This window comes from Bos mutus, chromosome 24, assembly GCF_027580195.1.
Source record: "Bos mutus isolate GX-2022 chromosome 24, NWIPB_WYAK_1.1, whole genome shotgun sequence".
Lineage (NCBI taxonomy): Eukaryota > Metazoa > Chordata > Mammalia > Artiodactyla > Bovidae > Bos > Bos mutus.
The window spans coordinates 54,709,124-54,737,003 of NC_091640.1; the positions used below are offsets into that span (position 1 = coordinate 54,709,124).

Consider the following 27,880-nt stretch of genomic DNA (forward strand, 5'->3'; position numbering starts at 1 on the left):
AAACTATCCAAGAACACTGAGGCAAAGAAAGTGGGTGTCACAATGTTCAAAAGAGTCCATCTGCTTATCAGATTACAGTTCAAGGAGACAGATTCTAATTTAAAGATATTGGGGACCTGAGAAAACTGATCAGAAGCTATTTTCCTGCAATTGAATTTTCTGTAGAAAGGAGGAGCCAAGAAAAAAAAAATAGCAACATAGGTACTGCTCTTATACATATATAAATATATTAACATGTGTAGACTCAGGCTGGGAAATCGGTACTTTCTCACTTTCAAGGTAAGAAAAAAGTTACAACTGCACATACATCAATTGAGCTTTCAATAGCAATAGGATCTCTTTTTAGAAGTATTTTCGGAAGAACATTTCCAACCAAATTTGTAGAATAAGCAGTCTTACAAATTGACTGCTTGCATTTGAGTTGGTGATAAATTGTTTTTTGCCGTTTTGTGTCATTTTCAGCATTGGGTCCAAATTCATAAATGTAAAGGCAGTTTCGGCTTTCCTAGAGTACAGGTATCTCAAACGATACGTTCGTGCCTCTAGAACAAGCCTCTCCATTTTCGTTTTTAGCTGCAGATTTACCTTCCAGGAAAAAACTGAATAGTTTCTTCCTGTTCTGTTCACTTCATCAAAGTCCAATAAAGGAATTAAATGAAGCGACAGTATTATATACTGTTACCTAGATCTTGACCTAGTAATGGATTTGATATCCTTCTTGTCGTCATCTAATTTCTTGTCCTCGGAAGATTTCGTGTCTTGCAGGTTTTCGTCACCCTCGTCGTCGGATTTGATCTCAGAGCTGCCGGAGGAGACACTCTGGCCCTGCAAGCCTGGTGGCATGCCTGCAGACAAAAAAAAAAAGAGAGAGACCAGGTGACACACCCACCAAAGCCTCGAGGCGCAGACGCACGCACCCCAAGCTGCAGGGCTGCAGGCTGTTCATTTCAGACCGCCCAACTGTGTGATCTGTCACTTTCCTCATCATCTTTGGTGAAGTTTCAAAAATGCACCTGCAGAAACAAGTTATCCCTGCATTGGCTCTGAGGTTAAATTCTATTTTGCAATCTTTTGGAGTAGATGGTAATTTCACTGTCTACAAAACATCAACTTAATTGCAATGAAAATCATAATCATGAAAATCACACACCTCAATGTTCTGATTAAGAACCCAAGTAAATATCAGCTATTATATTGAGTTTCTTCCATATGCAATGGTTTAATAGAAAAATGTCCTTAAAATATAATTCCCAGGGAGTACGCTAAATACGTACAGTCAAGACTTCAATAGATACCCTAATGATATTCTGAAATTAGGCTGCTCTTATCCTCGAGGAGTAATCAGTGTTTAAAAATGGTACATATGGAAAGCAGCTCAGTGAAGACATTTCTAGCTCTTCCACCGCTCAGCTTTCTAAGACCACAATATATTTTAAAATGTGGCCCAAATGCAATCATCTATTTCTAAGGTAGAAAGAAGCATGTCTATTCAGTATTTCCTTCCATCTGTAATCTATGGGGTCCAGAATCTTGTCCCTCAAAATCTGATCAGGGGACCAGGAGTATGCTTATCCCCTAGAAGCCCATTAGAAATGCAGAACCCCAGACTAACTGAATCAGAATCAGCATTTTAACAACATCCTCAGGTCATGCTTGCACACAATAAGAAGGGTTGACCTAAGACAAAGAAAACCCAAAGGCTCTTTAAAAGAAAGGGCCATCAAAGTCTGACTATTCGGATAAAAATGGGCAGGCATGCCCACATACAGTTAACACTCAGATTCTTATAATGCTTAATACTTGGACAGATGCTTACACATATTCATTCTTTTGGCACCGTTAGCACGTTTTATTCTCAGTGTGAGGACAACGAGGTATTACAAAAGCATCTCTTGGTCATAGGGCCAGCCAGTTGCAGAGGGACCTGGGACCCAGGTCTTGCTCCTGTGGCCCAGCCACCTGGGGTCTTGGAAAGCCGAAAGGAGTCAGGGGTACAGTGCAGTCAGGACAGGGCCAGATGACTCATCTGACAGAGTCCCATTTTTGAAATGTACCTACATTTCCTTCCATCTTAAGCAACAAAAACCCATTTCCTTCCTTCCTCTTCATTTGGAAACATCACTGTCAGGCTACAACTAACCACATTAAAGGATCTGGATGAGAGCAATGTGGAAATAGCTAAAATCACATTTCCTCTCATCAGTATCTGGTCTCATCCCCTGCTGCAAACAGGAGCAGGGTTTCAGAGGACGCTGGAGGAAAACAGTTACCGAAGAAACACAATTAGCCATCGACATTCGAAAGCCTTTCCCATTTCCTTACCATCTTGTTACCGAAACGGCTTCGTGGTTATTGGCCAGTGCTTCCTGGGGGATGAATGCCAAGGAGGCACCGCAGGCACACGGGGGCTACTGTTTCAGGGAGATGAGACGGGCCCCCTGAGACGGACCTACCTCTGTAAGGGTCCTGGGGTGGGTTCAGATCAGGGGAGGTTGCCGACTGGACAGGTAGCTGCGGCACCGGCACCTGGTTCGGAACGAGAGAGTGGCTGCCTCGCAGGGCCACGCCGTCTTCACGATGGGCCCCGACCTGAAAGAGCCAGAGGGACCGCGGAGGTAAGTGGGCATCAGAGGTGCGACCGCAGGACCCCAAGGAAGGAAGACCAGCCTTTGAAAACAAGACTCCCCAGTGCCTTTCACTAGAGGGCGCTGAAGGACCACACATGCAGCTAGAGTCCTCGGCGGAAGAAAAAAAACACTTAACGCTCAGTAAGATGCCGTGCTGTACATCCAGTGACAAATATGGCAGAGGAGCTCAGGCAGGTAAAACGTCAAATGGTCTCCCAGGGTGCTGCGGTGGAGCGTACTGATTCGTACCCATCTGCCTTCTATCATGTCCGCCAACAGATCTGACAATTATCTTAATGCCCATATGCTTAATTGTGGGCTTCTCAATTCCCCCATTGCTATCGGAAATCCTACAGGAATTTCAATTTGGCATTCGACTTTCATTTCAGGGGATAAGATTCTCAGGCCTGCCATGTTTTTCTTTTTTTTTTTTTTCCATAATGCCAGCTAAGCCTCTGACAGCGGAAGCTACGGCAGTATGGGACATAGCCCCTGCTTGGTACAAATATAATAAAGTGTCACCTGGCTTTCCAAAACTGGCAGCCCGTTCCAAATTAATGTTTACTGTATTTCATCAGCCGCTGAGCTCCAAATCCAAAGGGGGACCGTTTCTGCCAATGCCACCATACCGGAAAATGTACCAATAAAGGTTTTATTAAACACACCAGTAATGCCATCATTGCCATGCAAAGATGTTTGGACATTTTTCCATTTTTTTTTTTAACTGTTCTGATCCTAGATAGACACCATATTGTAAACACTCTCGATGACTCCAAGAATAAAATTATAGAGTACAGCATGATGACTTGGTCTGGGAAAAAAAAAAATACTGCTGAGTTTTTTATTAACTACTACTACCTACTCTGGGGTCCAGAGATGTTGAACCTATGGCACTGAGACAGCAGTAGCTGACTTTTATAGTGAACGCCTTCAAGTAAGACCACTGAGCATGTGGAAACCAAGAGGAGCGTGAGTCAAGTTTCACCGGCATTCCACGTAGTTACTGGTTAGTGTACTGTCAGGTGAAGAGTGACGCAGGACAGTGGGTCTAACACTAAAGGTATCTCTCCACGAATTTACGCTGCTACGAATCAAAGAGTGCACATCTTTCCCCAATCCAAAATCGAAAACCACAAAGCAAATCTTCCCTCTTGCTACCCAGTGTTTTAAAAGAGTATTTCCGCAAAATGCAACAACAGTAAGAATCTGAACTGCAACAATAAAATGCACAGAACCAGATGAAGCACGTGCTATCTCAAGACAGCCTAGTATGAAGTGCCACCTTTACAGACTCCAAAACAATGCAGAAGATAATAATACAGGGGGCAGGGGGAGGACCATATAAATCATACCAACTGCTGAGATTCAAAATACAGCAAGAAGAAAACCGTTATACAGAGAATGCATAAACAACAAGGTCCTACTGTATAGCACAGGAAAATACATTCAATGTCCTGTGATAAACCATGATGGAAAAGAACATGCAAAGGAATGTATATACATATGTATACACTGGACAGAGAAATTAACACAACACTGTAAGCCAACACCACATTTTTATAATTTTTTAAATTTGAAAATAATTTTTTTTTTAAGTTAAAACAAATTACAGCCAGAAGAGCACAGGATTTAAGGACTCAGGCGCACCGGGAAGTTTAGACGCATGTTGCAGCTGAGAGATCTGGGGAGTTTCCTGCTGTCTGTCCTCTGGGTGCCTGTGTCCCTCCCCAGAGCAGTCTGGAAGGTGGTTAGTTCCTATTGATATGTGGGTGCTTCAAGTATATTAAGAACCTGATTTTCTTCCAAGACAGCTACTCCATCTCCTCCACAAGTTGGCCTCCTTGGACATTGCAGCCACTGGTCCTGGATTTAACCTCCAGAGCTCCGTGGTGTAAGCGTCAGCCCTTTTCACATACTGAGCACTACCGCCACGCCCCTCCTGACTTGCACCTGTAACTGAAGCCTGGCCTCTCGCAGGCAGACCGTGCCCACCCAGTTCCCTGCAGCCGTTTCTTACCGTCTGTGTTTTCATTTCCCTTTCATACCACAGAGTGATAGCTTTTTCCCACTTTTATATTTGTGCAATTAGAAGACTGATTCAGTCAACGACTATCCTTTCATTCTAAGATGTCAACTTGCAAGCATGGATTTTACAGGCCCTGATCAAATGGTAGCTCTTGAGCTAAGACCGTTATTCACTGTAACCTAAATAATTATCCAACTGCTGATTCATAGTTACTGGCCTTCCCAGTGGATTACATTTCTTTCCACAAAGGATGAGTCTAAATTGGAATCACTGAAGGTAACCACCAATCTGAGCATGGCGGAGATTCCCATACCCTCCTTCTATTTTAGAATCATTCTATTAAAACCCTCAAGCCTTCTTTGTGGACAACTGAGATGCAATTCAAGGTTAAGACATTGCTTTTCAATTAAAACATTCAGTTATTAATCCTGAAATTTCTTTTTTTTCCCTTCTAGGTCACGTTTAGTTTTTAAAAGAACCCACACCCAATGACCTTCTATTTTCTCTGCCTCAACTATTATGATAGACAGCATAACTAAGTGAAAATTAACACAATATGAGAGTTAAAAATATGTAGATTCTAACTGTAACTGGTTTCTTTACTTGTTATATAATCTTGGGTAAGTTACTCAAACCCAAAATGGAGAAAATAACATTGGAACTGACAGTGAATAAACCTCAGGTTTATTGCAAGGAGTAGCAGTATGCAAGACAGCTGGTACACAAACGTGCACAACAATTACTGATGCTAGGTGTTCAGCTGAAAATACGTGCTCACTACACGTAAATAAGAGTCTGCGTAGTTTAAGAAACCTGAGAAGTCGAGCTACTTTCACTTGTGATCCTCTTTGCACTCTAGGTTGTTCATATCCATTTGGTTTTAAATCTTTCTCCTGCAGAATGACAGCAAAATCTTAAATGATCTATAAATATGTTTGAGAAGGTGGTGGTTCTGACTAGACTTTGGCTTTTATCCACGCATATTACCTAACTTTAATTTTCTAAAGATCACCTTAGAGCCCCTGAAATAATACATTCTTTTTCATAAAGGAAGTTGAAAACATTATCTGTGATATTAGAAGGTCTCTCTTGTAATATATTTCAGGAACAAATGGATCAATAATGATAGGTCTAGATCCATGGATCCATCTAATCAGCTTGACTGATTCATTCCATTGCCTGTGTCTATGGAATAATATTGCAGTTTGAAGAATTAGCTTTGCTCTGCTTGCTTCCTTGGCCACAGACAGCATTTCCTAACCCTATTTACTTCTCCCTCAGAAACATTATTTCTGGTCACATAAGAGACAAGGAAAAAAACCACAGTGGATGGCCAGCACAAACCCATCAATAGAATAACTCAGAAATAGATGGTGAGACCAATACTGCCATCTGTATATATGAGAGTCAGGATTTGCCCACTTACAAATATATAATAATGTAACTAGAAAAAAAGCAGATCCCTTTAACCTACAAATCAATTCTAAGGATGGCACCGAGAAAATCCATATTTCATTAAAGTCCTATTTTGAGAACCTTTTCATCTAGATAAGCAATGAAGTTAAAAGGCAGCCAATGAAAACAGTTTTATCAATACTGATTGTAAATTTTTTACAGTCTTTAACAATAGAGTCTTCTTACAGTCACATACCATATGGTTTTAGACATATCTATGCTAAAAGTAGAAGACAGAACAAAAATATAAACTTTATTCAGTAACTGCTAATTGATCAGAGCATATATTTATTAATTCAGCAAATATATCCTAATCTAGCTGATGCTGGTCATTCTGGAAGGTGCTGGGGACGCGTGGTGAATAACTTAGATGCGGGCCCTGGCCCATGCGGGGCTTACAGCGATCCTTGGTGGAATTTTCATGGAGTGATCAGTTTACTGCAGTGATTTTAAGAGCAAGGACCAGAAATTCATTCCGCCTTGCTCAGGTAAAAGGAGATTTAACAGGAAGATTTCTTTTTTTAAATTTCATTTATTAGAGGATAGCTGTTTTATGACGCTGTGGTGGTCTCTGCCACACATCGATGTGAGTCGGTCATCATTATACACATATCCTCTCCTCCTGAGCCTCCCCTGCCACCTTCATCCCTCTAGGTCATCCCACAGCACCCGGCTGGGCTCCCTGTGTTACACCCCCGCTGGTTACCTACTTCACATGCAGCGTGTACACGCGAGAGCGACTTTACCACGTCGCCCCGCCCCCTTCCCCCGCAGTGTCCACGAGGCTGTTCTGTATGCTGTGTCTCCATTTCTTCTCTGTAAATAGGTTCGCCAGTACCATTTTTCTAGATTCCATATACGTATTTGTTAATATGGCATACTTGGTTTTCACTTTCTGACTTATTTCACTCTGTATAGCAAGTTCTAGGTTTATACTCTTCATTAGAATGGACTCAAATTTGTTCCTTAGGAATAAGACTACCATACGACCCAGCAATCCCACTACTGGGCACATACCCTGAGAAAAATCAGACTTCTAAAAGACACATGAAGCCCTGTTCCTGGAGCATTATTTACAACAGCCAGGACATGGGAGCAGCCGAGATGTCCATCACAGACGGCTGGACACGGATAAAGAGGTTGTGGTACACAATGGAATATTACTCAGCCATAACAGGAAGACTTGGTGACTGAAGCTCAGGGCCTGGGGAACTCCTGGGACCTAAGGCCATCCCTTGTCCCCCAGGGCTATCCCAGCCTCTCCCACCTCTGTTGGTACCTCTCTCTCTGGCTTCTGCCCACTCAGGACTGCACCCTGGACTCTTCTTTCACAGGAGCTCTCAGTACATCCTTCCAGGTTCTGAACCTGCCCCTAACTCCCTCTTTGTTTTAGTATTTCTGAGTTCAGAATGCTGAGATCATCTGAGGGCCTGGCTCATCATTCTGAAGCAGATGTGGACCACCCCATGAACAGGCCAGCCTGGAACCAGATGTCCACCTCCCCCAGTCTGGTTGGGCATACCCGAAGGGCCAGAGGTAAGGGATCTGCCTGCCAACGCAGGAGACACGGGTTCGATCCCTGGGTCGGGAGGATCCCCCGGAGAAGGAAACGGCAACCCACTCCAGCATTCTTGCCTGCAGAATCTCACGGAAAGAAGCCTGGTGGGCTACAGTCTATAAGGTTGCAAAGAGTCAGGATGACTGATTCAAGTTAGCACACACACATATATACACACTCACACATGCATGTGCACGGAGGAGGGAGCAGAGTTTAGGGATAAACGGGGTTACTCCTGGAGTTTTCATTTTAAGACTCTCTCTCTGTGTCTCTGTGTGTGTGTGTGTAGATGCAGATATGAAATCACTTTTATCATAGAGGGGAAACCATCATAGTCCTCCAACTCAAGCCAAGGCCAAGATGTCTTAACTAAGTTACAAAATTTAATAGCTGCCACGACTCCTCCAACATAAACAGATTTAAAAGATATGCAACTTCAAATGAGGTGGCTGCTGGCAAGGCTGTTTTTATGCGGGGATGCTTGTAGAGTGCCCTGGTAAATATCCTTCTCCTATCCTCGCGCTCACAACAGACATCACAAACAAAAAAGGCATTCAGTGTTTCTGCTCTCTTTGTTTCCAGGGAGTATTGTGAAAGTAATTATTCTGTTGTATTTAAGAGGCCTATTGCATGGATGGGAAAATGTATTAAATTTCATTTGGCAGTTATTCAATCCTTGTTAATGTTATCTCCAGCGATAACTGCTTCAAAACAGGCTTTCAGACCTCAGTTCCTTCTCCTCTACCATAATCCTTCTAAAAGAGTGTAGGGGGGAACTTTAGGAAACTTGTCATCAGTTTTTAGATCCAGAGATAATGACACAAAACCAGAAATGCTGTTAGAAACATTTTGGTATTTCAAAATGAAAGTCTGTAATTAATGGCATCATGTTCAAAAATCTCCTTTTGACAGAGGTGTTTTTTAGAAAGAAGGAAAATAACAAGAGAATGGGCCCAGAAAAAAAGTCCTGGTAACTTTTACTTTTCTCTCTTTTAACTTTCTCTTGTTTTGCCATAATCATTAAAAAAAAAAAAAAAAAAAAAAAAAAAAAAAAGTTGATGGGCTCTTTACTGTAATTAGACACCCATTGACAGAGAAAACAGTTTTGGTGTCTGAACTGTAATCTCCTCATGAAATATCAATTATACATGACAGTCAGAGAGTGCTAGATTTCAGTTTCAATTATCTTGCCAGATCTGTGTCATAACAGAGGAAAGCAAACATTTTCTCAAATGTGCAAAAAATACCATTGAGTCCAAAAGGGGCATTTTTTACAGAGGTGGGAAGTGGTCTTGCAAACTTTCATAGCTCACGATGAGAACTCGGAAGTTCATGAAGTAGCAGTGGTAGATATTGAGAAACAGTATCAGAGGCACTGAATTCTGTAGAAAACGAGAGTAGGCTCTGCAAACCAACTCTTTCGTGTGAGAAAGCTGTGGCATCTGGGAGACCCTTCAACCACAAATATAATTTCCACGTTCCTCAGTTTTAAAAAATTATCAGACGATTTTTAAAAATTCATGTGCTTACACACTGAAAGGACTTTTCACTCAAGTCAGATCTAGATTAAATTCTTTAGTTTGGATCTCGATTCTTAAAATGTTCATTGGGAGAAAACCTAATTTTCTTTAAAAAAAAAAAAAAAAAAAATTTTTTTTTCCCCTCCCCAGAAATCTCACAGCTTCAACTATGCTTTATCCGAAAACGGAAGGTATTTCTTACTGGGCAATTCTTGGAAATGAATTTAATGCTTATTCCCCAGATGATAAAATAACATTCAAAAGGATTTAGCATGATCTAAACGACCCTGACCTTGGCAGTGTTAACCTGTCACGGGGTCAGCCAGGCTGAAACTCTCATGATGTCCACCAAAATGGTTAAAAACAAATGATTCTGTGATCGAGTTTGAGAAATGCAAATGGCAGTTATGTGATTTCAGTTCATCTTTTTTTTTTCCTTAACTCATAAGTTTCAGCTATTAAAACTGTTTCATTTCTCTCCTCTGTATCCCCACCCTCTGCCCCCAATACTTTACATCACTTTCCTACACCGGAAACTAGAACTGGACGCAGCCCATCAGGCAGGGGACCCCGGGGGGTGGCTAGCAGAGTCCATTCTGTCCCTTCCTGGCCCCGGGGAGCAGTCAGTAAGCAGGATGGAGGGAACTAATCCAAGCCTAGTGAACTAAGCCCACATAGCACAGAGATTATGGTGCAAATTTGCAGTTACTTGTAAGCAGCTTCTTTCGCTAGTCTGAAGGAAAAGACAACTGGACACTTGATACGTATCGGAATTTCCGGTCCCTGCAGAATAAACACACCTGTGTCAGGCTGCCTGGCACACAAAGTGCTCTGTAGCTGGCCCAAGAAGCCTGTTACTAGGGGTTTGTCCTTAACTAACAGGTTTCATTTAAAACATTTTTTAAACTTAATGTTTATTGGAGTTTAGTTGACTTATAAAGCTGTATTAGTTTCTGTTATATAGCAAAGTGAATCAGTTACATGTACACATTTACCCACTCTTTTGTAGAGTCACAGATGTAGGAAACAAGCAAGGTTACCAAGGGGAAAAGGGTATAAACTGGTAGACTGGACTGACATATACACACGGCTATATATACAAATAATGAGAATCTACTGCACAGCACAGGGAACTCTACTCAGTACTCTGGAATGACCTCTACAGGGAAAGAACCAGGCCTTTATGTTTAAAATGCTTTTCTTATTATGCAAGTAACACCTGCTGATTGTAACATATTTGGAAAAGCAGTGGAAGTGTAAAGAAGCTTGTGTAACAAAACATTTCTTTCCCATCCCTTCTGAAATACTCAGCTTGTAAATGCTGTATCCTCTGCCCTTGGGCCCTTGCATATCAAGATTCTAGCATGGCTTTTCACTGTTCTATGGATTAAGTCTAATACCTTATGCTTCGGGGTCCTTCACCTGGACAGCAAAGGAACGTGCTGGTACCCCCTGTTCTTAAATTTCTTCATTCCCATCTTCAGTTGCCTGCTTGGGGCCTCTCGTTTGCTGCCTTCACTCCCACATCCCCAAGGCCTGAGCTAAGCCTTCCATCTTTTGTCCCCCGGGACAGAAGGGCTGGTTCCCGCCCCGGACCCACTTTTATTTGCCCCACAGACCCCCTTACTCTCATTCCTCCTAGTCTGCCTGGGTCTCCAGGACTCTCAACATCTTGTTGGATCTGGAGAGGGCTCTCCCCTAACTGTTAATGATGGACATCACTCGAGGCCACTGTCTAGTAGGGCAGGGCATACGCACCAAGGATGTTGTTTGGCAGCTATGCACAAAGCCTACACCTCTTCTGAAACGTAAGCGCCCCACAGGCAAGCATGGGTCCTTGTACATAGGACTGTAGTACCACAAGGTGCAGTTACGTCCTTCCTAAACGGTCAGGGCTGACACCAATGGCACATATCCTGTGAGACGCTCTGAAATCTAAAAGCTTTTGGTATTGCTGAATACAGGTTTAGCCGTTTTCTATAAAAAAAAAATAAACATTTCATTTAATTCAAAAGGCCTTAGGAATGGCTATTATGTATGTGCAAGCCACTGCAGGAAAAAATGATAAAAGATAGATGTGTGTATTACTTCGTAGCCTCTTACATCTTAACAGCGGATTAATATAAAAAATACTATATAAGGCAAAATAAGATGAATGTCATAAAGGAGTATAAGGTCATGTAGGGTTTTAAAGGATGGAATGAGATCATATCAGATGGAGAAACCAGAGACGACTTCAAGAAGAAAACGGTATTGTAGACAGGGTTTGAAAGATGGGTGGAATTTTGATACAGATTATCTAAATATAGTTTAAAAAAAAACTGACATTTAATATTAATTAACATCTCAACTTTATATCAAAGTTCCTATTTTTACAACAAGAAGTGCCTATATAATATACACATATATAAAGTAGCTAAGGACTGCATACCAACCTGTTTCCATACTGTCAGATGACATATTTTGGAAAAAACAGACTTTGGTAGAGCCCTTTATAAACCTCAACGGCTCTGTTACAAAGTGAACAACACAGGGCATTCTGGACACAAACGGTCCCTCACTGTATGTGTGTATTATTGGCCCAAATGATTCATTCTTATTTAACTGCAATGAAGTCTTTCATCTCCCAGCTATACAATAATAGTTTCCATATGACCAGTGGCTCTGCTATAAATAACATCAAAAGCAAAAGAAAGGATTTAATAAAAGAAAATGACATTAAGAGTAGCATTAAATCAGAGGGGGAAAATACCAATATCCAGCTTTTTTTTTTTGAGAATAAAGCTCTACAGAGTACTAAGCAACTTCCCCCAATATGCCATGAAAAGGCATTTACAAGCAGCAGGCATGTGCAGAATCCATTTGCCTAGGACTCAGAGTGGCAAAGATTAATTTGGGGGATGGGAGGGGGGGCAGTGGGGTAGGGGGCGGGAGAACACCCCCGCGCAGAGACAGGCTGAGAACAGGTACCAGCCTCAAGAGCCAGCTTCACGGGGCAGAGTTCAAGGGAACATGTCAGGGGCAGACTTGCACTGGTTTCTCCGGCCTCTTCTTTTGTTTTATGGAGATGGGCTTTTTGGTAATCCTGAGTTTCTCAGAGAGTCATAACATTGCTCAACCCTAGGACTTGAGTTCTGAGAAAGGAAGTTTTTTTTGGCAGTGCACAGTGATTTGATATGAAGAGCCAACTTCCCAAACAAATTTTCTTCTAGTTCTTTAAAAAAAGAAAAGAAAATTACAATGTTAATCTCTATCCCCGACTGGATAAACAGCTGCTAATAACCGCCAGCTCCCAGGGGAAGAGGTCGCTCCCTTTCATCCTCAGGCTGCTGGGCATCTGGCGTGTACGGGACTGCAGTGGTTCCATGTGTTTTGCACTTGGCCTTTTTCAAAACCGCCCCCTCCTGGTCCTGCCAATTCGGGTTCCTCTTCTGCCTTTTCCTGAGATTCGCCTCTGTGAACTTGGAGGACAGACCCAGTTCTGGGGCTGTTTATTTGAAATGACGGTTCTTTTTACTGTGGGTGTATTTACAGAGGAAATTCAAGGGCTTATAACACCTAACGGAAGTGAAAGGCTTGGACCTTTGTATTTGAAGCCTTGGGAGGGAAACAGCCATTTCAGAGGGAGCTAATTATTCACTCGAGGGCTGGCTACGTTCAAAGATGCTCAATTTCTAATAGCGTCGCTAATGCGATTACTTTATCAGTTTGCGTCCTAAATAAAGGAACCAACTTCAACACTCTTTCCTCTAATAGGAAATACCCTGCAGAAGATTACAGGGCCGACCGGGCCCCAGAGTCCTTCTCGCTTGTCCCTGAGCACCTGCTTTTACTGGTGACCTCAGTTCTACACCTCAAGATTCAGACATTTTGCAAAACAGCTTTTTAAACAAAAAACAGCTGTTCCCCATCTAGACTACAGGGGGAAAATTTTTGGGCGGCTTATAGAAACATTACCCAGAGACGACTGTTCTCCAATAACTTTCACACACTTGCAGCTCCAAACCAGACCCGTCCCTGCGCAGAAGCTGGGGAGCAGGCAAATGTGAAATTAAAATGTGGAAATTCAACACCGTGGTTTTTGACAATACATCCAATTAAGTGCTTGAAAATGAATGTGGCTATTGTATCAGGACAATGCAAAAGATCTCATTTAACTAATATTGGACAGAGCTTTTGGTTACACTCAACTTTACAGTTCTGAGTTGATTTATGGATCTAGAGGAAGCTATCATTATGCACAACAGTGAATGTCAACCAATTAGGTGGAATCCTTGCATTTCAGAAATTCAATGTTGCAGCTTCTTCCCCTCCCCCCGCCCCCAGCTTTTCACTCCTAAAGCTGCTTTGCCGAAACCCTCTTCTTATTTCAAATCCATTTTATACTTCTGTTTTCTAAGCAATGAAGATACTTTTGATTTTGAAAAAAAAAAATTACAGCCCCAATAAAAGTTAAAATAACACAACAGCCACAGGTTTTGCAAAAAAATAAAATGGCCAAGGCCTAGGCTTGGCTTTTAAACGGTGCCAAGTTGCTCCGGCATTTTCTGTTTTGGTATGAATGACATAACTGAATTACTTCATGAGCTGCTACTTTAATTCCTAAGGGTGGAAAATTCCATGAGTTAATTTAATTTGGATGTAAAAAATATACATGAAAACTCACTCTTCCTGTGGACTCCCCTGTGAAAGATGCGAGCCAGTTGCTGAGCTGCTGTGCTCCGAGGGGGGCTCCCACCCACGGCAGCCTGCCTGGTGAACCGCACCATCGCACCCTTTCCTTACTTCCATTTGCGCGCAGAGGACCCCCGATGTTCCGTGTATTTTTTTGGATCCTGTGTATTCTATGGCGCTGTAATGCCCCGTCGAGCCTGACTGTTGAAACCCAATGCTGACTCTACTATGCGCTCAATGACACCTTCTCCAGGAAGTGTTCCCTGGCCATCCTGAAGGCTGGTCAAGGTCTGCCCTTCTCCCGAATCACTTCTCAGGTGACTTAACACATTATCGACCAGGGGATTTCTGCAGAAACTCACACACATGGTCAGCAATTTATGTAAGCGAATATGGAAACGTCTCTGGCAATAATGTTTGGGTAACAAAAGACGGATTAATACATCTCTGGTTACTTAATCATTCCACCCTGCATGATAGTTGGTTAGGCACACACTTGTATTACTGTCCTCCCAAGGCCTGTGGGCTCAGAAACTATCTCTCACACTTTTATGTATCCCCCAAGGACCTGAAGCAGAGACAGTGCAAAATGAGTGGAGAAACATCTGTGTATTTTCTAATCTATACAATACAGATTCTTTTCAAAAAATCTGCTTTCCTGAGAAAACGAGGGTAATGTTACTTTTTAAAAATGCACAGGTTGTATCTTCTAAATTATGGACAGTTTAGCACTGGCTCCAACAAATTATGAGGATAACTGCCGTCGGAAGCATTTTCCTGCTTTTTCCTCTATTATTCAAGAGGCAAGCAAAGTCAAAGTGTGTTGAAGTCATAGAGACTGCTTTAAATGTGTTTTTGTATTTTAAAAGCAGAGGAGACAACTGCTGGGTTTTATGCATTTAAAGTTCATGATATGATGGTGCTAAACTCTGGAGGAAAATTAAAGAACTGGGCTTGATTTGTCCTGGAAGCAAGGAGGAAGAGACTTTTGGGGGTTTGATGGTTTGATGCAGACTGACTGTCCCATTTCTAGGTCATAGGGCCTGAATTTGAGTAAAATGGGTATTAGGGGAAGAAAAAGAGGATATACCTAATTTGGACCCAGTGCTGTGAGACCTGGGCACACAAGTTGCTGGACCACCTGTCTCAGGGGTTGTTAATGGAGAGTCAGTGGTCTCCAGCCAGTAAATAGCTGGATTCAAAACCTCTTGACTTGTGCTTAAACGAATGCAGAAGTACCACATGGTGAACGCCAGGATTGTAAAACTGTTGTAACCAGTCCAAGGGCAAGAGGACTTGTCTAGATAAGTCAGACAGAAAAAGACAAATGCTGTATATCCTCAGGAATATGTAGAATCTAAAAAATGAACTAAAATAAATGAGAGAGTAGAATGGTGGTTGCTGAGGACTGGGGGCAATGACGGAATGTTGGCTGAAGGGGACAAACCTCCAGCTATAAGATGAATACGTTCTTGGGAATTTTGTGTCTGACCCTTTGTGATCCTACGGATTGTAGCCTATCAGGCTCCTCTGCCTCTGGGATTCTCCAGGCAAGGATACTGGAGTGGGTTGCATTTTCATCTCCAGGTAATACACAGCATGCAGGCAGTAATTAACAATACTGTATTATACATTTGAAGTTGCTGACTGACAGTGGCTCTTAAAAGTTATCACCACCACCACCACTAAAAAAAAAAAATATCTGAATTATGCTTGGGAATACAGGTGGCAGGTGTTAACTATCTTTATTGTGGTAACCATTTTGTAATATATACATGGATCAAAGCGTTGTGTTGTGCACCTTAAACTTACCTATGTTAGACGTTTAATAATAGCTCAATAAAGCTGACACAATTTTTAAAAAATATATACAAAGAGAATTTCTTCAAGTTATTTTTCCTCTCTGCTTCCCCCCACCCCCAACCAAGTTTTCTTACAGTACAATATGGATACAGATAAAACCTTTCAGTTAAGGTTGCTAATCTGCTTTCAGAAATTTTTGATAATTGTGGCGATTAGGAGAGATGGTGGAACACTACAGATAGGCAAATATCCACATTAAAGAAAAAAAAATTCAACATAGAAGCTACAGATGGATGATGTTGAAGACTAAGATCATGGGTGAAATCCTATAACATGCGATTTAAAAGATGATTCCTAAGTGCTCTGAAAGAGAGGCAATGAGCTCTCCAATTCATTCCTGTTCCAGAAGAACAAGTCTTTCTGATAAACCTCGCTCATGGGAATGAGGCACACCTTGCATTCTGTGGTTAATTTACCAACAACAGAGCTACAGAATATGTGACTGAATGAGGACCTAAAGGAGATGTTGGAACAGACTAAAGGCTGCTGTATGAAATTTAAAGGCATTACGTGGAGTTCTATACTGGTACAACAAGTGTACAAAGCCAGTTGACAGACATGTGGCTGGCTGATGGATTTCTGATTACAAGTGCAATATCTGGCAGCAGGATGATGACGTCATCAAATGCTGCCAATAGGATGCTGCTGAGTGGCCTTTACTGAAGATATAATGTGTTGAATGGGTTTGGAGATAGATCCATCCAAGTCCACACAGTCAAAGCTATAGTTTTCCCAGTGGTCATGTATGGATGTGAAAGCTGGACCATAAAGAAGGCTGAGTGCCGAAGACCTGATGTTTTCAAACTGTGGTGTTGGAGAAGACTCTTGAGAGTCCCTTGGACAGCAAGGAGATCCAACCAGCCCATCCTAAAGGAAATCAACCCTGAATATTCACTGAAAGGACTGATACTAAAGCTGAAGCTCTCATACTTTGGCAATGTGACGCAAAGAGCTGACTCATTGGCAAAGACCTGGATGCTGGGAAAGATTGAAGGTGAGAAGAGAAGGGGACGACAGAGGATGAGATGGTTGGATGGCATTACTGACTCGATGGACATGAGCTTGAGCACACTCTGGGAGATGGTAAAGGACAAGGAGGCCTGGTGTGCTGCAATCCAAGGGGTTGCAAAGAGTTGGGATATGACTGAGTGAATGAACAAGAACCACCACCCAAGCCTGCTGATGATTCCCTGGGCACTGTGTTCAAATTTTGAGATTCTACACACTACAACATCCCGGGGGTAAGGGGAGCATTCTTTTTAAACTGGCAAGAATGTGGTGGAAAGTGACAGAGTCAGAACTTTTCTTTAGGATAACTATTTGAAGATACAGATGTCTAGCCTTAAGAAAAAAAAAGATCAGACTGTCTTCAAACAGTTGAAATTTACTCAAGTATTTGTTGAGCTGATTTACAGGTCACTCCAATGGGCAGAAAAATAAAACCTTCACATTTAGGGATATTAATTTGGGCTGCACATAAGGAAGAATTTTCTACAGTTTGATGGAAATGGGCTTTGTGGTCATTTAGAGCTACTCAGCCTTGGAGGAAGGAGGCTGATGGAGAATTGTTCACTGCTTAGCAGGGAATTTATAGAGGGACATTTATAGATGGAGATGACCCCTTAAGGTCCCTGAGACTGTGTGGTAAAAATTGCTTAGAAATGAAGTATGTGCTCAAATACACACAGAAACTTATGGAATGAAAATCCTTGAAAACCCGAGAGGAACAAGGTTGAAGATGCCTAAATCTCTAGGGATCAGAGATTTGTTGAAGAGGTCCATGTCGAAACAAGAGTTTTCTGACCACTGCTACTTCCATTATGATGAACCAATACACGCTGCCCATGGAATCACATCAGTGCCCGATGAACTCTCCTGTTGCCAAAGCTGAGTGGCAGAACTAGATAGCAACATGGTGCAAAGAGCCAAGGGGCAACTAAAGAGTTTTCTTGGATTTCGTTAGTTAATAGAACATATGTATTATTAACACCAGCCACAGTTTTGAAATTGCTACAGCACTGGGTGGAGAGGAAGCCGACTGCGGCGGTGTAATCTTTAGTACAGAGAGTGCTGGTCCCGCTGCTGGCTTGCCTGGTTTCTAATCCTAGCTCGGCCATTAACCAGACAGCATCCATACTTGAGTCACTTCCCCTTTTGGGGCCTCAGTCTTCTGCAGTAAAATAAAAGTAACGGGCTAAGTGACTTCCGTGGTGCTTTCAGCACCTAAAATTCAGTGGTCCTAATTCTTAAGAACTGTGAAAGCAGAACTAATGTAAACTGCTTATCCTCTCAAGTCCTGAGTGGTAAAAGCTCTCATATGTGTTTAGTGTCAGTGAAATTAAAAGGTGCTTCTTCACCTAATGACTGTTCTGATAAATTCTTTGTAATCCAAAGTCACACTAAAAACATCACTGAAAAGCAGGAACACAGGCTAAGACAGGCTTGTAGCCGTCGTTTCTGAAGTGTGTGCTGCAGTCACCTAGGAGTCTAGCACGAGGCCGCAGGTGATGCGGTGGAGAACAGGTGTGGGGGGGTGAGTTTCACAGGGCCCCCCCACCCCTCAGTCATCCCGGGCGACTAGGTCCTCAGGAGATGACTGCTCCTACCAAGCGACAGCCGTGATTCAGAGCTGGGCCCCCGCTCTCCTGTGAGTCTTAGGACACTGCTGCAGCAGCCTGTTTTTAAATATATATCCTATCCTACGAGACTGGGACCCCCCTGATGGTAGAAACCACGTCTTAGCATAGAGCCTGGAATCTGGTAGGCTCTAAGTCATTTACCAATGACTTGGTAATTGTTTTTGAAATGAATAGATGGGCTTTAAGCAAAAAGGGTCTGGGAACCACACTAACATGATGTATTAATAGTATAGGAGCTTTTCAGCTGAGTGATACCACCATTGCTGACTCTACTGACGGAGGAGTCAGGAGAGGGGAACAGAGCCACATAAAGATATTTTTGATGTGGGTTTCATTCTTGTTCATTAACAGAGGAGATGAGGTCATCTGAAAGACTTGTTTTCAGGGCTCATTTGTGGATCTGGATACTTCATGAGTAACAGACAGACATATCTTGAAAATGGCCATTTCAATAATTTATCACAAATCCAGTGATTTAGGTTTTTGATTTAGATCAAATCTGATGATCAGAATTGATCTCTGAGGCACAGAAGGGACTAATGTCTGGATAAGAGCTTCTAACCAGGATAGTGATGAACCCAGCTGCTTCTTTGTTCTCCCAGGTTCTGAAATTTCTGTTTTGATTCCCTTAGAAAACTGGCAGGTTAGTAAGAAAAATAACTTCATAATTTAAACTGTACTACTCTGACCACTATGGTAAGGAGAGCTCATACCTTTGACCACTTAGCACAGATGCCTTGATTTAAGAATAAGCACTTAAATGGGAAGGAAATCCAAAAAGAGGGGATATATGTGTATGTACAGCTGATTCACTTTGCTGTACAGTAGAAACTAATACATTGCAAAGCAACTAGACTCCAATAAGCATTAATTAAAAAAAACCCTTTACAGAGGATAAACAAAAAAAAGTATTTAGACAATGTGGGGTTTAACCTAGCATGCTCCCACATTGGAGGAAAGCTCTTTACCTTTACAGGTAGGTAGAGAGCTGCTCTGGGGAACTGGCCACAAGATATCTAGAAACTTCTTTCTTGTTGACCAACATTTAGGACTTAAAAATTGTGAATTCCAACCACACAAAATTAGTTCTTAAAAGGTGTAACTATAGAACTATAGATCTTGTCTGAGGAGTGCTCATAACTGTAAGATACAGCACAGAAGTTAGAGTCAATGTCCCCAGAGTTTCAGTCTAGCTTCCTGACTTGAGACTAACTACTCAACCTTCCAAGTCCTGTCTTCCGTTGTGACTGCAGGGAAACAAAATGTGATACGTGTAATACATGGTACTCAAGGAAGTTACAATCCAGTTGGTTAGGCAAAGTCAGATTTACAAAAGATAAATAGGGCATCCCAGGTGGCTCAGTAGTAAAGCATTTGTCTGCCCATGCAGGATATGCGGGTTCGGTCCCTGGGTTGGGAAGAGCCCCAGGAGGAGAAATGGCAACCCACTCCAGTGTTCTTGCCTGGAAAATCCCATGGACAGAGGAGCCTGGCAGGCTATAGTCCACGGGGCTGCAGAGAGTCCGACATGACTGAGCAACTGAGGACGCACGCAGGCACGCAGCTGAGGACACACAGCTATGCGTAAGTGGGTGAGACCAACACCTGGCCAATGGTTTGTTTCACAGTGCTATGAGAATAGGAAAGAAAATGACTCTCACAGACGGAGGTAACGAGGGAAGGCTTCCTGGAAGAGGCAGAATGTGAGTGAGAGCTTTGAGAATGAGATGGACGGAGAGAAGTGGTTAGAGCAGGCCAAGCCACATAGACACAAAACAAGTCATAGCAAGGACATTCTGGTCAAGTTCTGGTCATATGCAGAGGTTGGTCTTGCTGGAAAAATTTCTGCATTGGAATAACAAAGCATAAGGCTTCCTGGTAAATGGCTATGGGCTTAAAAATCTAGGCTAAGATATATGTCTTTATCTTGTGCATAATGGAAAGCTGGGGAAGGTTTCTGAGCAGAAAAGAGCATGGCCAAATAACATCATCTAGAAAGCCGGTAAGAATCAACATTCGCTCGAGTGTTATGAGCCATGCTGCTGTGAAAAAAAAAAAAAACCCCTTTCATTATCCTAATACTTAGTAATTCACTGAAGACCTACTTCAGAACTCCAAGGAAAACATTTTATGAATCAAAAGCTAAGTACAATATGTTAGCAATTAAATGAGATAACATAATAGCCCAGGCTGAACCACAGTCCTCCCCACCACGACTGCACACTGCTGCAGAAAGAAATGCTTCTATCATCTTCCAAGTGATCAAGCCATTTTGTTTTGATTTTCGGAAGGCAGGGAGAGAGGGAACAGGGAGGGGACGGAGGTCAAGAGAATTCAAAGCTATCTGTTCTTTAATCAGAAGGAATTATTAAGGAGAGTTCTAAAGGAGATTTGCTCAAAACAAAACCAGCCCCGGGATGGGTGTTAAGTTACTGCAACTCGTTTCCACTCCAGAACAACAACCGAAGGTGTGTAGCTGGGAATGAGACTCCCACCAGCCCTGGATGAAGTTTCCGGTGGATACCTCCCACTGCTACTTTATTTACTGCAGCTGGCCAACAGTTTATAGCCTGTTTCATGTATTAAAATTCAAATGTGGAAAACATTACCAGCATCCTCCTTGAATAATTTTTTTTGTTGTTGTTGTTCGGGGGGGAAGAAGGGTGCATTTTTTTTCCTCTTCCCCTTCAACTTCCTTTTTATTGTGAAATGTATCAAATGGTCAAAGGCTAGCTTCAGACTGACTAAATTCAAAAACTATTTCCTTTGTTCTGGTGCTTTTGTTTGAAAATTCATACCGGTTTGCACAAGGCAAGAAACGAAGATGAGGTCTTCTGCGCACACGTTGGGGCTCTGGGCTGAGGAGCTCAGACGCCGGGGGCGCCCTGAATATTTCTGACAAAAAAGGGAGACAGACTGTAAAGGCGCCCTTGGCTCACAGGGCAGCAGGTTTTCCGACCGTGGTTTGGGAACTGCGCTATGGATGTAGATGGCTCTGCAGTCACTCTTGATTGAATTCTAAACGTCTTCAAGAGTGAGTGTGCACCTCCCCTCATCACTGAAACTAGCAATTTTATTGCTTTGCCATCTTTTTTCCCCACCTTCAAAATCAAAGCAAAGATGCTCCTGTGTAACTCTGGCCGGTTATTTCCCCTTTTCTATTGCTGTGCAGCATTCTCTCCCCTTCTCCTCCCCCTGGGTTGGTCTAACTTCCCATCCCCAAAGATGACTCTGGTCTCCTCCTCATATCCCACCTCCAAATCAAAGAGGAGGCAATTCAAAGGTCAAATGGTTCCAAAAAAGCATCTCTGTAGAATTTATTATTTTAAAGAACCACTTAACCTACATCTGGTATTTAAGAGCAAACTTTACATATTTATGGAAAAAAGAAAAAAAACTGTCTCTGAAGCAATGCCCTGGGTGCATGCTGCATCCGTTTAACATATGCAAAACGAACACAGCTACAGAAATTAAACTATTTTTCTCTTGATTGAGAGCAGATATACAGAAATGGTTATAAGTCACAGATCTGGCTTTTAATAAAGCCAGATTTCTTAATTAAAAGCAGTATTGTTTAAACATTATAGTTTAAAGAAAGAGCTGTACAAACTGAAACCTCATATAATATGCATCCCCAGTGTATTTAGCATGTTACCTGAGGCCAAGCTAAATTAAAATCTAGATTTTCCTTTTGTTAAACTCTTAGCAACTGCCACGAATAGACAAACAATTTTTACTCAATGAGGAATTTTGAGGCTAGAGTCTAGGAAAAGCAAAAAAAAAAAAAAAGATTTAGCTTTGGCATTCAAAAATATCTTTCCACGTTTTAGAAGTGAGTTCATTGCTTCTATTTATAAACCAGTATTTTTGGTTTCAAATTGGTTGCAGGTTTTCATAATATACAGCTCAGGATGGGACTCTTAATCTTTTATTAAGAGAAATGGAAAAGAGGGCAGAGGAATACTTCTGAAGAAGACAACTTAAAGAGCCTCAGAATAACCTGTGCTTATTTTGCATTCTCCTTTTGGAATCGTCTTTAAATAAGAGATGCTTAGTGATAATGGAAAACAGACCTTCATACACACAACTTTTTGAGAGCCTGTGAGGAACAAAACAGGACACTAAGGTGTTTGCTGGAAAGACAGGCATCTGTGAAGAGCAGAATTACACAGAGTCACTAACTGCTACTCATGTAAGTTCTTCGCCCATGTGGTCACCTCATATTGTCATCGTTTAACACTTTATTAGGGAGATTTGCTGAATCTTATAATCACCTGAAAAAGGGATACACTCTCAAGTCCCTTCCAGAAGTAATGGGAAAAACTGCAATTTCAAGTACAATGTGGACAAATCTGCTTAAACCTTACTCAAATACTTTTTCATCAATAGGGAGTGGTACAACTACGATACACGTAATCCCACGGTCCCACATCATCTACTGACACAGACACACCGTGCATCTCGACCTCCCATGCGCACGAAGCCGTTTCAGTCCCACCTGACTCTTCGTGACCCTACGCGTTGTAAACCACCATACTCAGGAGCAGAAGATACTGATTTGACTTTTTAAACAAAAATAATAAACCCAACCAATTCACATGCGAAACCCAAGCAACGTAACATGAACCTACGTTGGGTCCTTTAGCTGAAGTCACTGCGAAGAACTAAACATACCGGCAGTGACCTAAGCAATGGATCTCCTAGGTTTATACGTAAGTGAAATGAAACGATGTATCCACACAAAAAACCTGTACACTAATGTTCACAGGAGCGTTGTTCCTAATAGCCGAAGACTGAAGTAACCCAAATACCCATCGCCTGATGAATGGGCACATTTAATGTATATCTATACAATGGAATCTCAGTTCAGTTCAGTTCAGTAGCTCACTTGTGTCCGACTCTTTGCGACCCCATGAACTGCAGCACGCCAGGCCTCCCTGTCCATCACCAACTCCCAGAGTTCACTCAAACTCATGTCCATTGAGTCGGTGATGCCATCCAGCCATCTCGTCCTCTGTTGTCCCCTTCTCCTCCTGCCCCCAATCCCTCCCAGCATCAGGGTCTTTTCCAAACAATGGAATTTGGGGGGAATAAAAACTGAATGATGCTCTGATAAAGGACAAAACATATATAAACCTTGAAAGCACTATGCTAAATGATAAAAGCCCATCAGAAAGGACTACCACACACTGTGGGATTCCACGTTTAGGAAATCTCTAGAATAGGCAAGTCTAGAGTCAGAAAGGAGATTATTAGTTGTCAGGGGGAGGGACGAATGGAGCGTGATGGCTGACAGACATGGGGATTTCTCGTCGTGGGGGGTAAATTACACTCTTGTGGTGATGGCACCGTCTTGTGAATACATGGAGAACACAGTAAGTACACTGTAAAACTGAAATGGGTGAGTTGTAGGTTAAATTTTATCTCAATAAAGCTGTTTTAAAAAAAGACAAAGCTGCAGCAGTGTTATTTGAGCCAGAAATTCTAATTCTGCATGTTAACTAGCATCCCCGAGTTTCACCCCATCCCTTACCATGAGTGAGTGTCTGTTGGCGGAGAGAAGACCGGTTCCATACCCTGAGGCCAGACCACCCATTGCTCCGTTGTGAGAGGGTCCGATGATTCCGTGCATGTCGCCGTGACCTCCAGGCATGGCTGTGGACGGGCCCACCGCGTGGTTCCGGAGGACGTGAATGGCGTCGTCCAGTCTTTCTAAACGATCTTCAATTCGGCTTTGCTGTTGGTTTATAAGTGATGTGAAATTTGATTCAGTTCCAAGTATGGATATAGATTATAGAAGTAAAACCCGAGTTGACATGAACCATATTGTGGATTTCTGAATAAAATTTATTTTCCTTAAAATCATAATAAAAGTAAATGATGACTTTCCCAGAAAATGGGTGAAAACTGTTAATACTATAATTATAATTATTTTTTTGTGAACAAAGTCAGTAATTCTTCCGGGACATGGTAAGTATATATGTTTTACTATACTGCATTACCTTGAAAGAACTGAGACTTACTTTAGCAAAGAAAAAAAAAAACATTTATTGAATTTAAGGAACATCCTGGCAGGCACTGGTTAAAGATTTTAAAAAATTAACAATGGAAAGGTGCCCTATTTATAGTTTCCCAATTAAATTATCTCCTTGAAGGCATATTCCCTGGGTTTCCTGAGTCACATGACACAGTGCTAAGTATCAAATCAGGGACAGGTAAACGCCTATAGACTAGTTTCTTATTGAGTACTAACAATTTTTAACTGGGTTTCTTGCCTTCTATCGATTATTACCTGTGTGTGTGTGCGTACGTGTGTGTGTGTGTTAGAGGGAATCAGAGCCTCAAAACAGTTGAAGAACAAAACTGCAAAAATTCTGTCAATCAAAGTGGTAGATTTCAAGACTGAAGAATTATAAAGACATGAATAATTGCTCACCGGGAGCTTCTAATTTATTTCAAAGCCCTTACTATAGTAGAGAACTCACTACTCTTATACAATGAAAAAACCAACTGATCTTTTCATCCCAGCCATTAGGATCCGAGTTTTCCACAACTAGATAAGCCTACATGATAGTTTTTGGTGAATAAAATGGTCATGGAGATGTGTATTTTTTTTTTTTCCCCGGTGTGACCAATAACGATACCAAACAACCATCTCCAGGGTGCACTTTAAAAGATACCATCTCACTGAATCCTCATTCTACACATGTAAGCAAACAGGAAAGACATTATTATCCCTTCCAACATAGACATGCAAATGAGGCTCCAAGAAAACTAAGTCAATTAACTGCTCAACACCATACTGCCAGGAAATGGTGACCTCAGGGTGACAACCCTGAGTCTTCAATTCTAGTGCATCTTTGTGCTAGATCATGCTAGAATCCACTCTGATTTCTGATGGGCTGTGCAAGCAGAGATACCAGCTCTCCGGCATGAGAAAAACGATTTCTAAATTATTCTCCACTGACAGAAACAATGTATGTCGAATACAATCAGTCTATGGTACAGAGCCTTCTGATTCGGTGGGCTTGGGTATTACGGGGTTTCCCTTAAACTGCTAGTCCTGCTGTTAACTGACCTTGGAAAGGTTACTGAACTTCTTTGAGTCTATGCTTCTTAGTCTATAAAACCAGAAATGATGAAATACACTTCCGAGCGTAAGCGAGAGCATGGAAAGAAATAATCCATGTGCCTATCACCGTTTCTGGCTTGCAGCTTCCTAGTGGAGACTGTTTTTGACGGGAATCCCCTCTGAGTGTTGAGAATTCGCAGAGAACTGACACTGCAGTTCACAGCCATGCTACGCGCATGCTAAGTCACTTCAGTCGTCTCCGACTCTTTGTGACCTTATGGATTGTAGCCCGCCAGGCTCTTCTGTCCATGGGATTCTCCAGGCAAGCATACTGGAGTGGGTTGCCATGTCCTCCTTCAGGGGATCTTCTTGACCCGGGGATCAAACCTGCATTTCTTATGTCTCCTGCACTGGCAGGCGTGTTCTCTACCACCAGCGCCCCCTGGGAAGGCCCTCAGAAACATAAACCTAGTCTTTATAGTTCTAGAGTTGGAAAAAACCCAGCCATGACGAATGGGTCCCAGAGAATAACCGATGGAGAGAAACACAAGGATGATGGTTTATTTGGATGTGAGCTGCAGATTCACGGGGCTTAGATGGCACTTGATTGTCTCATTCTGTGGTCATCTTATTGGCTAAAGAGAGGAGGTAGATGATTTACACACTACCGCTAGGAAGAATTCACCTCTGTATTCTCATTTTTAGATTATTCTTCATTTAAATCATAAGCCAGAAGTAAGAAAGGAAACCCTGAGTGGCTGACAACATAAAGTCAGATAGACAGGCAAATTAACAGATATGCTTACGCCCACGTTCCATCTCAAAATATGGGAAGAAAAAGGGGAAACTCAACCCTGAAGGACAGCCTCTGGCTGCCACCCGTCCGTGTGTGACTCATCCACAGACCAGGCAGTGCCCAGAGCAGTGCCGCTTCATGCACGTTTCCAGCCCCTTCCTTTGAGTGGAGTGTCAAACACCGAGTCATCATGTGAGTTTTTATCATATTAATTACACTCAGGGAAGGTTTTCAGCGATTCCTTACAAGAGAAATTTAATGAAATTACTAGATTTCCATGAGAATCAAAGTGAATGAGGAGAAAAGCAGGAGGCTTCTTATTCAGAGGTCAAGAAGAAAATTCCTATAAACCCATGATTCTGGAAAGCAAACTAGAGACACAGAGACTCTCCAAGTGTTCTGGCTCCACACCATAGCTGGAACTCCAGCACTCACATCAGGAGAGGTATTTCATCACTGACACAAGTATATTTCCCCAACAAGGGGAGGAGGCCATGATCCTTCCCAGATTCTTATCTGGTTCTCGACATATAGGAGCCCTGAGGCTTCCACTGTAGCAGTAGCTGGGCTACAGTCTATAAACAGGAACAAGCATAGGCTAATAACTCTGCCTCTAACCAAACCCATGGGCTTACGTCAACCACAAGTTCCTATTAGTGAAAATAAGACTCTTGAAGAGCGAACCGGGTGGAAAAAGAGAAGCACGGCCTGAGAATGGCCACAGTGATGGTGAGCTGATGCAACTTACCAAAGAGTGTAAAGGTCCTTCATAATTAGGAGATGATGAAGCCTGTCCTCCATTTCTAGACCAAACAGCTGTGCCTGCTGATAGGAAATGGGATTGCAATGAGACCTGTATAATCCTAAGGATAACCTTACCAACACTTTAAACAGTTCTTTCAGAAATCAGCATATTGATTTCTATCTGGACATTAAGGAAATACATGTAAACTGCCCATACAAGAATTTAGGGCCAAGGAAAACATTTTAAATGTAAAATAGGTAGACTATACATGGACTCAGAATTCTCTCAGGCTTCCTCGTAAAAGGGAACATTTAATTAATTGTGAATTTTAGCTAGAGAAATGTCCCTTTGATGGAAAACCGTCACTACACAGTCAAGGTACTTTTAAGAGTGCAAAGAGGGGTTTTCATTACACCTTCATGCAAAGCTGGTTTGTTAAAACCAAAATTCTCTCACCAATGAAAAACAGCTTTGCTACTTGTTTTTAAATGATCCTTAAGAAAGGATACGCCTTCAGAAACTTTTCAAGGAAATAAGATCCGCTAAACCAGAGATTTAAACACTCAATATAACAACATTAAGTAGTTTCTTCTGAAGAAAACACATTTTTAATGATTCACAAAACTTGAAGGTAAAGAAAGACTGCTGCTATAATAAATAGAACATGTCTAACCTATCAATTTAAAAATAAAAACCACTTTTGAAAATAATACGTGCTCGTGTAGAAAACTTGGAAAATAATTGAAGGAAAAAAAAAAAATCTATGACCTCACTGAAATCACAGTCCCCGATACTGCTGGCACTGTAAAAATCCATTCTTCCTGCCATTTCTGGGTGCGCACATGTGTATTTTTATGTTAAATAAAAATAGAATGTTTTGTTCAATTATTTTCAGTGAAAAAATC

General features: G+C 41.9%; 1 protein-coding gene across 18 annotated transcripts in view; it reads right to left on the reverse strand.

Moving 5' to 3' along the window:
* Positions 1–27,880, reverse strand: part of TCF4 (transcription factor 4) — a 385,563-nt gene that overhangs the window by 8,699 nt on the left and 348,984 nt on the right. For 10 of the 18 annotated variants that reach the window (XM_014478578.2, XM_005896871.2, XM_070361615.1 and 7 more), the window contains 4 exons: positions 26,979–27,055; positions 23,896–24,099; positions 2,454–2,589; positions 683–845 (listed from right to left, as the gene is read on the reverse strand). In XM_014478578.2, the coding sequence (XP_014334064.1) occupies positions 683–845; positions 2,454–2,589; positions 23,896–24,099; positions 26,979–27,055 (580 nt within the window). The remainder of the gene's footprint in view (positions 1–682; positions 846–2,453; positions 2,590–23,895; positions 24,100–26,978; positions 27,056–27,880) is intronic. The other 8 variants (XM_070361626.1, XM_070361616.1, XM_070361627.1 and 5 more) reach the window with 3 other exon arrangements.